At 28.1% G+C, this 15,869-nt stretch overlaps 1 protein-coding gene across 1 annotated transcript; it reads left to right on the top strand.

The window, feature by feature from the left end:
• Positions 1-1,041: 1,041 nt before the first annotated feature.
• On the top strand, positions 1,042-14,876 carry LOC122503608 (chloride intracellular channel exc-4). The gene is made up of 4 exons (XM_043614205.1): positions 1,042-1,333; positions 10,815-11,120; positions 11,207-11,530; positions 14,186-14,876. The coding sequence occupies exons 1-4, from the start codon at positions 1,265-1,267 to the stop codon at positions 14,264-14,266; spliced, it is 780 nt and encodes a 259-aa protein (XP_043470140.1). The 5' UTR covers positions 1,042-1,264; the 3' UTR covers positions 14,267-14,876.
• Positions 14,877-15,869: the final 993 nt, after the last annotated feature.

A 15,869-nucleotide genomic window follows, 5' to 3' on the forward strand; every position in this document is an offset into this window, starting at 1 on the left:
TATATTAACAATTGAAAACAATTTTTATAAACAATTTGAATTTTTTATAAACAGTTAAGAATATTTTATTTTATTAACAATTAAAAACAATTTTTATAAACAATTAAAAAGATTTTACATTATTAAGATTTAAAAACAATTTTTATAATCAGTTAAAAAGATTGTTCTTCATTAACAATTTAGATCAATTTTTATAAACTGGTTGAATTAATTGAAAACAATTAAAAAGATTTTACTTTATTGACAATTTAAATTAATTTTTACAAACAATTTGAATTTTTTATAAACAATTAAAAACATTTTACTTTATTAACTATTAGAAACAATTTTTATAAACAATTAAGAAGATTTTACTTTTATAACAATTGAAAACAATTTTTATAAACAATTAAAAACATTTTATTTTACTGACAGTTTAAAACAATTTTTATAATCAATTTGAATTTTTTATAAACAATTGAAAAGGTTTAACATTATTAACAATTTAAAACAATTTGAATTTCTTATAAACAATTAAAAAGATTTAACTTTTATTAACATTTGAAAGCAATTTGATAAACAATTAAAAACATTTTATTTTATTGACAGTTTAAAACAGTGTTTATAAGCAATAATTTTATTTTTTGCTAATCTTAATAATAATTTTATATTATTATTATTTTTATTGTTATGACAAATTGTAATAATTTTTATTTTGCGTGAAATATAATTAAATATAAAATAATTTAGAATTTAGGTTAATATACTTAGAATTTAAATCTTGTGAAGCGTTTGCCTTAGAATTTATAATAGATTGATATAATAATATAATAGATTGGAAATTGAATACAACAAAATAAAAGTAAAATATTCTCTAGAATTAAAATAAAGTAAAAGTAAAAAAAATTGTCGTTTCTGTTTATTGAAATAAAATAAGCGCCTAAACGTGATCTATTCGATCAGCACGACTGTAAGTGTAAATGCCCAACAACCAAATGAACAACCCATCCCTGTAGTTGACTTTTCCGCCTTGCGTGGCGCTAGTGCAGCACAACCGTTGTATCCCCCGCGCGCGCTTTCAGTGTTCCATGAGCTTCCATCGTGCAACAAGGTGAAATCAACACTGTGTGCGTGTGTGTGTGCTTTTTTCTCGTCTCCTACCTTACCTATATTCGCGAACAGTCTGCGTTCACTTGGACGCCGTTAAAGTGCCTTTAAATCAATTTCTTTTCCCTTAAAAAACAAAACGAGATTTTACAAAAAAAATTATAATCAAGATAAAAAAATGGCGGACGACGGTCACGAGAATGGAACATCGAATCATGTTGTTCCCGAGATCGAATTAATCATTAAGGTAAGTTTCCAGACTTGCCGAAAAAAAAACAGTTGCGTATGTGTGCGAACTTCTCGTTTCTCTATCTCTCTCTCTCTTACTCTTTCCTTCTTTCGTACATTAAAATGGGCGTGGAAACGCCTCGTTTTCAATTTTCTTTTTCCGCTTTGATCATTCACCTTTTGGTAAAAAACTAGTTCCGGTTTCGGGGAAGTTTTTCTTTTTTTTAAATTCAACTGTCGTTATTTCTATTTTTCGTGGAAATTTCGAGGAATTGAACTCAGCGTTTCACTTTAAAACATCGTTACATTCTCTCTCTTTCTTTCCACTTTAACTTTCTTTCTTTCTCTCTCTTTCTCATTTCAAAATCAAGTCCAGTGTTGCCGAAACAGCTTCATACTGGCGTCCAACACATAACAATTTTCTTTGCTCAGCTGTCTTTTGTTTTTATTTCCATGTCAAAAGTAACGGTGATTCTTACATTGCCGAAAAAAAATAGTTTTTTATTTTTATTAAAGTATTTAACGAAGAATTTAAATTCGTTCATTTAATTCCAACATTTTTCCTAATTGTAAATTCCTCGTGAACGTGTTTGAATATTTACTTTTTCTTAATTCAATTTTCCGAATTATTTATTCCTAAAATTTATTTTTCCGAATGATATTTTATTTTTGAATGCAATGAATTTACTCTATTGTTACATTTAAATTGCAATTGTTTTCCATTCAACAAAATCAATGTAATCTTTGGTATAATTGTCATTTCACTTTTCAAAATTTTAAGTCTTTTATTAAAAAATTAATTCATTAATTTTTTGAAAAAAATATGCAAAGACTTCATTATCAAGTAATAATGAAAATATTTATAAACATGTAAATAATATAAATGAACCATTTTTTAAAGATAAATTATAATTTTTGTTTTTTACATTCTTATGATTATAATCATAAATGTAATAATTATTAATTACTACAGTAAATGTTACTGTTCCATTTATTATTTTGCAAATTTAAAAATTTTATATTTTCAAATAATCGAAAAGATTCAATTATTTTTAAAAAATTTTTAATAAAATTCTTGATAAGAATTAAATTATTTTCAAAAATTCTAAGAACCTTTTTTTAGATGTATTTAATTCTTTTTATAAATAATATTTTTTGCGAGAATTCAATTATTTTCAATGCAATATAATTACATTTTCTCGAAAGAATTCAATTATTTAAAAAAAATTTGATAAAATCATTCAAATGACTAATGTATTATTTTCAAATTTTTGGATAAATAATTTGCAAGAATTTAGTTCGTTATGGAATCATAATTAGTCGAACAATTTTTGGATTTTTATATCAATTTATTGTAATTTTTGCAATTATTTTGTTTGCTAATATCAAAAATTAATTCAAAATTTTTTTCAATTTGAAAAATAAAGCAATTTTTTTAATAACTAAAATTGAAAATCGTACAAAGTCGATAACATTTTCTTTGAATAACTAATTCTAGATTTTTTTGACAGAAAATTATTTTTGCAAACGTGCTCAATTTTTGAAATTTCATAGAGCCTAATTTTTCAAAAAAAGAAATTTTTAACAGCGTGCAATAGTATTTTGATGCTACTTTATAATTCATATGTATTAACGTATCTTTCATTTACAATCGTTTATTTCAAACATTGTTTAAGATTTATCTTGTTCTTCATTCAACGATTTATCTTTTGTTTGCCGCCTGGCCTACTTCTTGGGTTTTCTTTTTTAAAAAGTTTAAAGAAATAATAATAATAATGAACGTTCATTAACTGACAATCTTAATTTTGATAAAATTCCTATCCGATTATCAACTGCACTCGGTTTCCGTAATAAAACAAAAATCTTGTTAAGTGTCTAAGGTAAACAATTTATTTAATTTTTGTAAAAATTTTAATCCTAAATTTTTAGATTAAAAAATTATTTTTTATTAAAAAAATTTTGAAAAAACTCGTCAATACTCTAATGGAATATTTACCCCCTCTACGAATACCATTCTTAATTAAATAAATCAACAGTAATATGGTACTTAGTACCAATTTCTTGGGATTTCATTGTAAGTTGAATAATCTTCAGTAATATACTAGTACCTCCCTCTTTTTTTGTATTTTATTGCAAGTTGAATAAACTTTAGTACCAAAATAGTACCCCTCCCCCTTTTTGGTATTTCATGCAAGTTAAATAATTAAAAATATTATACAATAATATATTGTAATTATATTTTTATTAGTTATTATAAATTTTTATTTTAAAACAATTTTACTTTCTTAAAAAATTTACTAGACAGCTGACAATAATAATTTAAGACTCAAAAAAGAAATGTCGAGTTAAATTGAAAGGAAATAAGAAAAAGTTGCTTGATTCCTCGGGGGGTGTTTAAAAATAAATCTCAAACAACTTCGATTCTTCGGAAGCGCTTATTTTAAAAGAAAAGCAATTTCACTAAAATAAGACTCGATTCACTGGGTGACAGAAAAAAAAGAAGTCGTTTTGTACCTTTCCTTTACTCTCTCAACTTGTCCAGAAAGTAAGGGAGTAGAAAATCGAGAGCCAATCATGACCGGTTTCCAGTTTTTTTTAAAGAGGGTCATTGTCTTTTCATTCATCCAGTATTTCTGCGGACAATTATTATTTTTCCTCCTTCCGTCCAATTTTCAGGAAATAATCATTTCCTGTTGTAAATTTCTTCTTTTACTAATTCAAAAATTATTCACGGGGCGCGGCTAATATACTTTTTTTAGGTTCAAAGGTCAAATAAACGTTAAAAGCAAAAATAAAATAAATATGAATTTATGCATTTAGTACGTGCCAGAAATGTCGAACGCGTATTGGGTCACCGCTCGTGTGTGCGCATTTCGTTTGCTTAACTGTACATCTGGGCTCGTCTCGCTTATACAATCACGTCTTGTCTCTCATTTTCCTCAAACGCTCTCTTCATGAACCGTGAGTGTTCATTTTATTATTTCTATTTTTCTCCTCAACGCCGCCTTCTTTATCTCCTCCCACCAAAATATTAAACAATGATTCTTTATTATATTCAAATTATAGAAGTAATAGAAGTTCTCATGGTTTATAAAAGAGGAAAAATGTTTTTTTCCTTTAAAAAGATGAAAATTTTTATTTTAGTTGTAACTATTATTATTTTTGTATAAATTTATAAAAATATGTAACATTTTTCATTGATATTAAAGATTGTTTTCAGGACCGATTTCTACAGAAGACGGGAGTACTGATCATTATACTACTGAAGATTGCTTTATAAGATACCACTCTAAAGGGGGTACTTACCATTATACTACTGAAGATTGTTTAATAATATGCCACTCGAAAGGGGGTACTGACTATTATACTACTGAAGATTATTTAATAAGTTACCACCTCTAAAGGGGGTACTGACTATTATACTACTGAAGATTATTTAATAAGTTACCACCTCTATAGGGGGTACTGACTATTATACTACTGAAGATTATTTAATAAGTTACCACCTCTATAGGGGGTACTGACTATTATACTACTGAAGATTACTTAATAAGTTACCACCCTAAAGGGGGTACTGACCATTATACTACTGAAGACAATTTAATAAGTTACCACCCTAAAGGGGGTACTGACTATTATACTACTAAAGACAATTTAACAAGATACCACCCTAAAGGGGGTACTTACTATTATACTACTAAAGCTATTTTAAATAATTCCCTTTGTAGCAGGGGTGCTCTCTGCACCTCTAAAAAAATTAGGTTCCTAAACTTTAATAGACTATTCTAATCATTATTATAGATAATTTAATTAGAAACTTGAAAGGAAACGACTGTTATTAGAAATCGTTTTATTAAATAATAATAGTAATAATAATAAATGACTTATAATTTTTTTCTGAAATGACTTTTAGTATTAATGTAATTATTCCGGGCCGTTAGAATATAAAACACCTGACCTTGCAACCAGGTTTTTTTAAGTATGTCACGTGGGACGTTCGGATCCTCCTTGAAATCTCCATATACTCCTCGTACCGTTAGTGGCTGGACTTACTCTCCTCCCTCTCTCTTCCCCTTTAAAACTTCTTCGCTCCATTAACTGAGGGCATCTTGTAGAAAAACGCTCGTTTAACCGGCAAATAAACTTCCTTGGTGACTCACGTGGTTAAATAATTTTTTCTTTCGTTTGTAAATATTCTCCCAAGTGCTGGGCAAATAAAATCGAACAAAAATCATTGTCCTCGAAAACGTGTTTTAAATTTGTAATATTTGTTCTCATGTATCAAAAGTTTAGAAAGAATTAAAAATATCAAGTTTTTTTGAAAATTATTTTAAGAGATTAACAAAATTTCTTAGAGGATAGAATCTGTTTGAACAATTAGGTGAATTATTTTATTTTTCGAATTCAAAAATTCATTCAGACGTCACTGCTTCTTTTTTTACATAAGTGCTTTCAATTATCAATTTTTGAACGGGTGCCAAAAATTTGAGAGTGAAACGGATAGATTCATATTTTTTACTACATTTGTCTTGTACAAATTTGCATTTTGGAAAATTGTTTACAAAAGAACGAGAGTTACAAATTGATATGTGAGCGTCATTGATAAATATAAATTAGCCTAAGCGATCACGTGTTTAACACTAACGCGCGTAACTTCACACACCGGGCGGAAACTGTTGTCATCGACAAATCCGAATCACTTTTCATCTTTAAATATTACTTTTTTCTAATTAATCCCCTTTTTCAAATTTTTTAAATCTTTTTTTTAATTTTATAAATGTATTAAGTTTACTTACTTTACCATAAACAAGTCTTGTAAATAATTTTTAAGAAAACATGATAAAAATTGTAAGGAATTACAATTTTATTGTATCGAAAGATTCAGTAAAGAAAAATTGCGCTTGTCCTTGAAAATAATGTACAGGTCAGAGTTATGGTCAACGGAAGATATTTATTTTTTTTTTTAATTCTATGAAAGGACAGGATTCACTTTTTCTTTTCTTATGGAATTACAAGGTTTAGAAATAAATCACAAGATTCTTGAGTTCGATTTCCAAATTAAATATAGAAAACTAGACTCTTAAATTATCATTAAATTTAAATTCAACTTATCAATAAGTTTCTGGTTTATCGTTGAACAACTTTAACAATTAACCTTCAAAATTTAATTCTTATCAATAAATACTTATTCCTTATCTTTGAAAATGAATTTAAATTATGAAATACGTTCAGATAAATGGTTATGTCATTTTTTGAAATCATTCAGATGTATTCCAATTGCCTTAAAAAATTAAAATGAAGTTAATTAAGATGGTTCTTTGATTTTAATATTAGACTTGTTATTTAAAATTATCAGTGCGTTTGTTCCTTATCAATTCTCATATAAAAAGAAAATTAACTGATAAGGCTAAAAACTATTCTTTTAATAGAAGAAAGTAATTTAATATTAGAAAAATAATCGTTTCACAAGAACTTTAAATTAAAAATTTCAAGTTAATTTATTGAATCAAGTTTAATGAAACTAACAATGATTTATGAATTAGTAATTTAACTTGAAGTTTCTAGAATGATCTCATTCGGAAAGGGTAACAGCACCATAAATGGTTTCATGGTGACTATTTCATTTTAAGTCGGTTTATCACACACGGTCAATGTACCCTATATCGATTTTAATTAGATTCGCATAAAACTTGAGTACATATTGTAACCAAACTTACAAGCAAGAAAACAAAATTTCGTATTTATTTTCCCCGGTGCTTTTTTTATCCTTCAAATTTCTTTTTTCTTCCAAAAGGGAAACAAGTGTCATATACTGGAACTACAAGTCTAGTTTTCTAAAAGCATTCTTGTTTGTATGAAAGCAAATTCCTTTCTAAATGGCGTTTTGTCCTGACTCGATAAAATATTCTCTTTCTCTTGAAAACTCATTTGTACTTTCTATTCCACGACTCTTCCCATCGTGTATGAACCTTAATTATCCGTTAATCATCATCATCATCATCTTTTTTATTAGCACAAACGAATTTATACTAATATTGTCTTCACAAATTCTTTTTATTGGTATCGGCTAAAACGAATTCGTGTAATTTTTTTCACCTCTTGTAGAACAATTTTTTTCATTATTAAAAATAATTTGCGATATGTCGATAGTTGAGAGAAAAATGCAAAGACAGCGGGAGTTGGATTTCGAAGGCCATAGAACACGCGGAACAACCAATGCCAGGAATAAATGCGAGGGACGAGGAATTTACAGCGAAACTGTTAGCGATGTTGCAATTTAACCAACATTGAGACATCAAAGTAGCATGATCTATCGAACAATTCTTTGAAATTCGTTGAGGAAATCGGGGATTTACTAACAATGCGGGGAAATAATTGTTAGGAATGTTATTCTTGAGAAAAAACCAGAAACAGAAGCATAGTGTTCTTTTATAATGAGGGGATGACTTAACTGGAGGTACACACTCGTGATGAATCTGCTATTAAAAAAATTATTTGATTAAAAGTCTCCGGGAAGGATACTGATCCTACTGAAGATTATTTAAAAAGAAGAAGCCTTCATAGAAACCTTAAAAGGGGGGTGTTGGCTATTAAATTACAGACGATTATTAAAGTCGAAGTCTCCAGGAGAAAAAATGGGTGGGGGTACTGATCATTATACTACTGAAGATTTATTTAACTAAAAATGAACTTCGGTTTGCTAATGCCAATTGCTAACAATTGGAATAGTGACAATTTATATTTCGAAAGGTTTATTTAAATAATAATCAGATCCCAAAAAGGGAATACTGAACACTATACTACTGAAGATTAATTTGATTAACAAAATAACTAAAAAGCAAATGCTCACAATTATACTGTAGATTTATTTAACTATTAATGAGACCTGAAAAAGGAGGTTAGTGACAATTTATCATACTGAAGATTTATTTAAATAGCAATGGGATCTTAAAAAAAGGGTTAGTGACAATTTACATTACTGAAGATTTATTTAAATAACAACGAGATCTTAGGAAGGGGGTTAATGACAATTTACATTACTGAAGATTATTATAATTAACAATGGGATTCTAAAAAGGGGTTAGTGCTAATTTACTTAACTGAATATTAATTAAACTATCAATAAGATATTAAAAAGGGGGTTAATGATAATTTACATTACTGAAGATTTATTTAAACAACAATAGGATCTAAAACAGGGGGTTAGTGACAACTTACATTACTGAAGATTAATTTAAATAACAATCAGATTCCAAAAAAGGAATACTGACCATTATACTATTGAAGATTTATCAAAATTATAATTTGTATTTTAAATTAAAGAGTTGTAACTATTATATAACTTAGAATTATTCAACTTACAATAATATTTTTCAAAGGGGTTATTGACCATTATATTACTAAAGATTATTCAACTTTCAATAAACATCTAAACAGGGGGTACTATTATATTACTGAAGATTATTCAACCTAAAATGAAATCGTTAAAAAGGAGTTAGTGACAATTTACGTTATTGAAGATTATTAAGCTTACAATGAAATCCAAAAAAAGTGTGTAATTATTATAGACTTATTTGAATAACAATGGATTATAGAAAAACTTGTATTATTATATTACTGGAGATTAAACAACTCACAATAAAATTCTAAAATGGGAGTACTGGCTATTATATTACTGAAGATTATTCAACTTACAATGAAATCGAAAAAAGTGTGTTACCTTATTTTTTTGTTTTGTAAAAAATAGAGGATTTGAAATTTCTTAATTCTTATAAGTAAAATTTGTATATATTTTAAACAATAGAAAAGTAGGATGCCTCTAACTTATTTTTCATGTTTCGTAATAGGGAAAGGTTAGTAGAAAAGTAGGTAAAATGTGGCGGAACTCTTTGGCAGGATTCTTCTGCCTGACATTTAAAATATTAAAGTTTACAGCGAGTCGTTTTCTTACCCTAGGGGGGAGGAGGAGGAGGGTTCTAGGGACAAATATCATTTGTAATTTTCACCAGTCGCTGGTGCGTGAGTCACCTTTCATATGAACTTTAATACCTCCATTACTAAAAGCGACAAGGTATTGTTTGATAAAATCTTCATGGTTTAAACGACTAAATCCTTTTTAACATATTTAGAACATTTATTAAATTAATTCAATTTACTTTAACTTTTAATTCAATCATTTTAATGATTAAACCGAGTAAAAATAAAAAGCACCTATTTGATTTTATTTTAAATTCTTTTGGTATTCTATCGAAAGTTTAGAAATTTGTTTAATTGTATTTATATTAAAATTTTTTTAAAAATTATATTCCTTATTTTAAAAAATTGGTTTCTGTTTGTAAGTCTTGTTGATGTTTTATTCTAGAAGGGTATTTAGTTTTAAAGCCCGCAGTTTTTTCAAGCTCAAGAACAAATCGAAGCTATTAACGATTCATTCCTCGTAATACTCCTTAGACACGTTCGGTGCCACGTGCATTTTATTAAATCCCCCTCAATATAGTAGACACTCAAAAAAATCATTAACCTCCGATATATAGATAGAGGAGACGGAAACATGAGCTCAACACTTAATCCATCGCTTAATATTCTCTAGACATGTTCCAAACTTTTTATTAAACATTTTTATCATTCTTTTGTTGAACAAAAATTAATTTTAAAAAAGTTCAAGTACTTGAGTAGCAAAACTATTTCTTCATTTCATATTGCAATTTTAGAATAATTAATTACATTCCCATTTTTTATTGTAATTAAAAAATTCGGTCTATAAACATTTGTTATGTCTATCTAAATCTATTTATTTGAAACCGCTTTTTATTTGGTTTTCATTTGGAAGTTTAAAAATATTTTGAGGAACTGACCAGACTCAAAGTGAAAAAAAAGTTGGGACACGGACATTAATCGTACCTTGACCAAAAGAATTCACACGAGAATCGAACCTTGACTCATCGAAGGAAATTGACTATTGCTGCACGACAGAAGTGTTTTGCGGGCCTTGACTTTCTCGTCGGTTGCGCAATCCGACCACTAGATCCAAACGTAGAGGACGAGCTTGTTTTGTGCGTCATCGAGTTAAGAAAACATTGTACACTCGTTAAATTAATCATCAAGAACGAAAAGTATTTGAATTTTCGGTCGAATTTGCGCTTTATTATGCAAACAAAAAATTTACCTTTCCATAAAAATTTGTTTTTTCTCGCGAAATAATTTCTTAGGAGTAAAATATTTCTTTCTAACATTAGTTGCTTTTCCGTTTAGTAAATATTTTAACCTTGAATATTATTATCAGAGAACTGATACCGTTTACTCGCTGTTCGACATAATAGCTTTACCTTCAAGTTTTTTCTCCTGTCTTGAGAATTTTATGAACTTCTACTTGATCGATATGGTTTCTTTAAAAAATATTTGAAAAAATGCTATCAATACATTTTTTAGCATGGAGATAATTAAATAGAAGAAATTGAATGGAAACGAAATTAAATTATCTTCCCGTTTTTTGTTTGCAGGCATCGACGATAGACGGTCGCCGAAAAGGTGCTTGTCTCTTCTGTCAGGAGTACTTCATGGATCTTTATCTACTCGCTGAATTAAAGACAATTTCGCTGAAGGTCACAACTGTAGACATGCAAAAACCACCGCCAGACTTTCGCACCAATTTCCAAGCGACGCCACCGCCAATTTTAATTGATCGCGGTGACGCTATTCTTGAGAATGAAAAAATTGAACGACACATCATGAAAGTTATTCCAGGTGGACATAATCTTTTTGTTCAGGACAAGGAGGTTGCCACATTAGTGGAGACAATTTTTAGCGTGAGTTATATTTTATATTTCTAAGAAGTGGATAATTGAATTTTTAATTTTTACTAATTATTCTTTCTCTTTCTTTCAAATTGCAGAAGTTGAAATTGTTGTTAATTTCAAAAGATAAGGATGTTGATCCAATGAATTCATCGTTGATGACACACCTACGTAAAATAGATGAGCACCTTGGACGAAAGGGAACACGATTTTTGACAGGCGACACAATGTGTTGCTTTGATTGTGAATTGATGCCGCGCCTACAGCACATCAGGGTCGCTGGGAAATATTTCGTTAATTTTGAAATTCCCGAGACTTTGGTACACCTTTGGCGGTATATGCATCATATGTACAGGCTCGATGCATTTCTACAAAGTTGTCCCGCTGATCAGGACATTATTAATCACTATAAACTACAACAGGTACAGAAATGAGTTTAGAGTCATGTAACTAAGATAATTTGATTATCAAAAAAACGTTCTTGATCTCGACACTCCTGAAAGAATGTGCGAATATAAAAATTAGGGATCGGAAGAAAAGAGTCATGTGCACGATTTTTAAAAACTCTTACAATTAGTTTTATGAATCTTATGCTAAATTAAGAGAGGATAAAAATTAGTGACATATTTTTTCGTCCGATTCCAAAGATTTTTTCTGTAAGGAGAGGTACTGTCTACTATACTACTGAAGAAATATTTACAAAAAATCCTCGAAAAGTGGATACTGAACATTATACTAAAGATTTATAAGAGTGTCACTAAAAAGCTATAAATGGGTGTACTGACCATTATACTACTGAAGATTTATATAAATGACACTAAAAAGCTAAAACTGGGTGTACTGACTATTATACTACTGAAGATTTTAATTTAAACCTAGAGGGTATAAATCACTATACTGTTAAACAGATACACACTGAAACTGGGTGTACTGACCACTATACTACTGAAGATTTTAATATAAAAATTGGGGGGTATAAACAACTATATACTACTGAAGACATAAACGTTAAAATTGGGTGTACTAACCATTATACTACCAAAGATTTTAATTTAAACCTAGAGGGTATAAATCACTATATTATTAAACACATACACATTAAAACTGGGTGTACTGACCATTATACTACTGAAGATTTTAACAAAATTTTATTTGATAAACTTACCCTTTTAGATTGACTCACTAATCTTATTCTGGTATTACAATCCTATTTATTAAAAAGACAAAACATAGTTGAATATGAAGGTTTCTCATCTACTCCATATATAGAGACCTCAGGCGTTCCTCAGGGGTCAGTATTGGGTCCAAGTCTTTTGGGCCTTTACATTAACGACCTTTCTGTTTACAACTCGGCCTCACAAACCTTAGGAATGATTTCAAGTAATATAAAACACTTTAAAGATATAAAAGTTCTTAAAGACCTTTTTAACTCACTTGTCTGACCTAAAACCGAATACGTACCACATATATGGGATCCACATTTCGAAAAAAATGAGTACCTTGAGAAAATACAAAAAGTTTTTTTAAAATATTGCTATCTTCTTCTTCACCATCAATATCGTGAGCGTGGTTACCCATATATTGAGCTTTGCAAGGAATTCAATGTTACTCTTCAAAATAGACGCACTCATATTCAATGCAAATTTATATATACTTTAATAAACATCATCGATTCCTGACAATTAATTGAACGTCTATTATTCAAATTTCCACGATTGAATGACAAATTTAACAAACCATTTGTCTTAACTTTGCCTTCGACCTCCGCCAGTTATCACTCTCCCTCACATCGAATGACTAGTTTGTTTAATGATAATTTTTCGAACAATACTAAAATCGATTTCTATAATTCTACACTATTTAAATTTTATAATTATTTAAAACACATGCATAAGAACAAAGTACTCTTTGACAATTGTATTTAACAGTAAGCACTAGTGCCAGTTAAGATCATCTGATTGTAGGCTGTGCTATTTTGCAAAAAAAATAAATAAAATTAAGGAGTACAAACATTACTGAAAATTAATTTAGGCAACATTGGGATTCTAAAAAAGGGACATAGTGTCATTTTACATTACTGAAGATTTATTTAAATTATAATAAGATTATAAAAAGGGGTTAGTGACAATTTACATTACCGAAGATTTATTTAAATAACAATCAGATCTTTCAAAGGGGGTTAGTGACTATTGATATTACTGAAGACTTACTTAAAAATATGATCTTAATAAGGGGGTTAGTGACAGTTTACATTATTGAAAATTTAGTTAAACATCATCAATGGGATCTTAAAAAATCTTAGAAAAAAGGTTGGTGATAATTTACTTTACTGAAGTTTTACTTAAATAACAATAAGACATTAAGAAGGGGATTAGTGTCAATTTACATTACTGAAGATTTATTTAAATAATAACATGATTTTAAAAAGGGGGTTAGTCTAAATTTACATTACTGAAGATTAATTTAAATAACAATGGGAACATAAAAGGGGGTGGGGGGGTTAGTGACAATTTACATTACTGAAGATTTATTTAAATAACAATGGGATTCTAAAAAAGGGATTAGTGGCAATTTACATTACTGAAAATTTATTTAAACAACCGTGGGATCTTCAAAAGGTGGCTTGGATCATTTACATTACTGAAGGTTTATTTGAATAACAATGTGATCTTAGGAAAGGAGTTAGTAACAATTTACATTAGTGAAGATTAATTTAAGTAACAATAGGAACTTAAAAAGGGGATTATTAACAATTTATATTACTGAAGATTTATTTAAGTAACAATGGAATTCTAAAAAGGAATTAGTGACAATTTACATTACTGAAGAGTATTTTAACAATAATAAGATTTTAAAGAGAGGGTTAGTAATAATTTACATTACTGATGATTAATTTATGAAACATTGGGATTTTAAAAAATGAATTAGTGACAATTTACATTACTGAAGATTATTCAACTTACAATGAATCCTAACAAACGAATATATCTACTATTAAACTACTGAACTTTTAAATCTAGTTTTAATATTAAAAATACCTTCCTAGGCGCATTAAATTAAACAAAATATCATTTCAGAGCATGAAGCTGAAAAAACACGAGGAACTCGAAACGCCGACGTTCACAACCAGCATTCCTATTGAAGTGAATGATGATTAAAAATTAAGTTCAACATTACTTGAGTCTTCAAACACATCAAGAAGATCGACAACATCATCGACAAAAAGCGCAGGATCGAAATTTTCTCGTCGTCGTTGTTGTCGAATCTTAAAAAAAAAGAACTTCTTTTCCTGTTTTTTCATTTCAAATGTAAAACGCGGTCCAATCTTTACTAGCTTCTTTAATTTTGTTACATAAATGAAAAAAAGTAATTCTCAAGTGAGAATTTTTCAATCTCTAAACGAAATGAAAATGACCTAATTTTTCGCTAAACGCATATTTTTACGTATCGCTTCTACGTAAAATCGTTTTTTTTTAAAACAAAATATCGCCTAAGATTTTCAATAATCGACAATATTTTTCTATATTATATCACAACAAAAAAGAATGCGTATCCGTCCTGAATGGAATTGAATTCCAAGGCAATTTGAAAGCGAAAAACAAAATGAATTTTGCATTAAAAGAAAATTGTAGGATTCTTGTTTTGTGAAAATGTAACCGGTTTTAATCATTTTTCTTAGAATTGTCAAAAAACGTAGAATATTTTTTCAAAAATATGTTTCGACGCTTTATAAAAAAATTAATGTAGACAGAATTTTTTTTTATTAGGGCGAGAAGAGAAAAATTTCGTACTAAAATAACAAAAAATATGTATATAATTTATATATTTCTAAATAGAGAATATTCTCGAAAATTTTACAATTTACTATTTTGTAACAAAAACGGTTAAAAAAGAAAAAGGGGTTTTATTTCAAAGAAATGTTACGATTTTTAGGCGGGAAAAAAGTATTTCTTCTTTAGCAATTTTTTTCGTTAAAAATAGTTTTTATATTTTTCGTTTGAATGAATTCGTTTTTTTCTGTTAATTTTGCATTTATAAAGTTTTTTGTTTAGCTCGTGTGGAAAGTAAAAAAATAAATAAAATCAAAATACGTATTAAAAAACTATGCGTAATAAGTGGATTTGCATTTATTTTGCTTTCGTAAATTTCTCAACAAGTCAATTACAAAAAGAAAAAATTTTTAAGGCTTGTGAAAAACCGGGTTTTCGTTTTCTATTTTTTTTTTAAGGGGGAAAATAAAAAAAGTTGCTTTTTAAAAACAAGCAAAGAAGGTATTTATAAATGTCGCTTTGATTTTGTAAGATTTTCCTATACGAGGAGGAAATAAAAAATTTGATCGCTATCGTATTATTAATTATTATATAAATAAAAAAAATATATATTATTATTAATTATTAATTATATTATTGTATTACTGCAACTTTGGTTTATACTCATAGAAAAATATACCAGTGTTTACAGTATATTTGTTGATAATTTTCCCTTTTCCTTTTTTGAATATTTTTCATTTTTAAATTTCGCGCCTTTTTTCTTACCTTACAATGATGAATTTTATCAATTTTATAAATTTTATTTATTTTATTTATTTAAATTATTTTCAACCGAAGAAGTAAAGATAAGTACAAAAATATCGATTATTTTTGTAAATTGAAAAATTTTTAAATAGAAATTCCCCTTCCATGATTTGTCCATTCATAAAATAGAATTAGTAGAATGTCGCCATCTTGACTACAGTAGTCAAATGAGCGACTTTCGTTAAGA

This window comes from Leptopilina heterotoma, unplaced genomic scaffold (assembly GCF_015476425.1).
Source record: "Leptopilina heterotoma isolate Lh14 unplaced genomic scaffold, ASM1547642v1 Lhet_265, whole genome shotgun sequence".
Lineage (NCBI taxonomy): Eukaryota > Metazoa > Arthropoda > Insecta > Hymenoptera > Figitidae > Leptopilina > Leptopilina heterotoma.

Excerpts from the sequence above, each read along its gene's own strand:
- LOC122503608 (XM_043614205.1), top strand. The coding sequence starts at position 1,265 with ATGGCGGACGACGGTCACGAGAATGGAACATCGAATCATGTTGTTCCC. Across the intron at positions 1,334-10,814 it reads AGATCGAATTAATCATTAAG|GCATCGACGATAGACGGTCG; the intron begins GTAAGTTTCCAG and ends TTTTGTTTGCAG. Across the intron at positions 11,531-14,185 it reads ATCACTATAAACTACAACAG|AGCATGAAGCTGAAAAAACA; the intron begins GTACAGAAATGA and ends ATATCATTTCAG.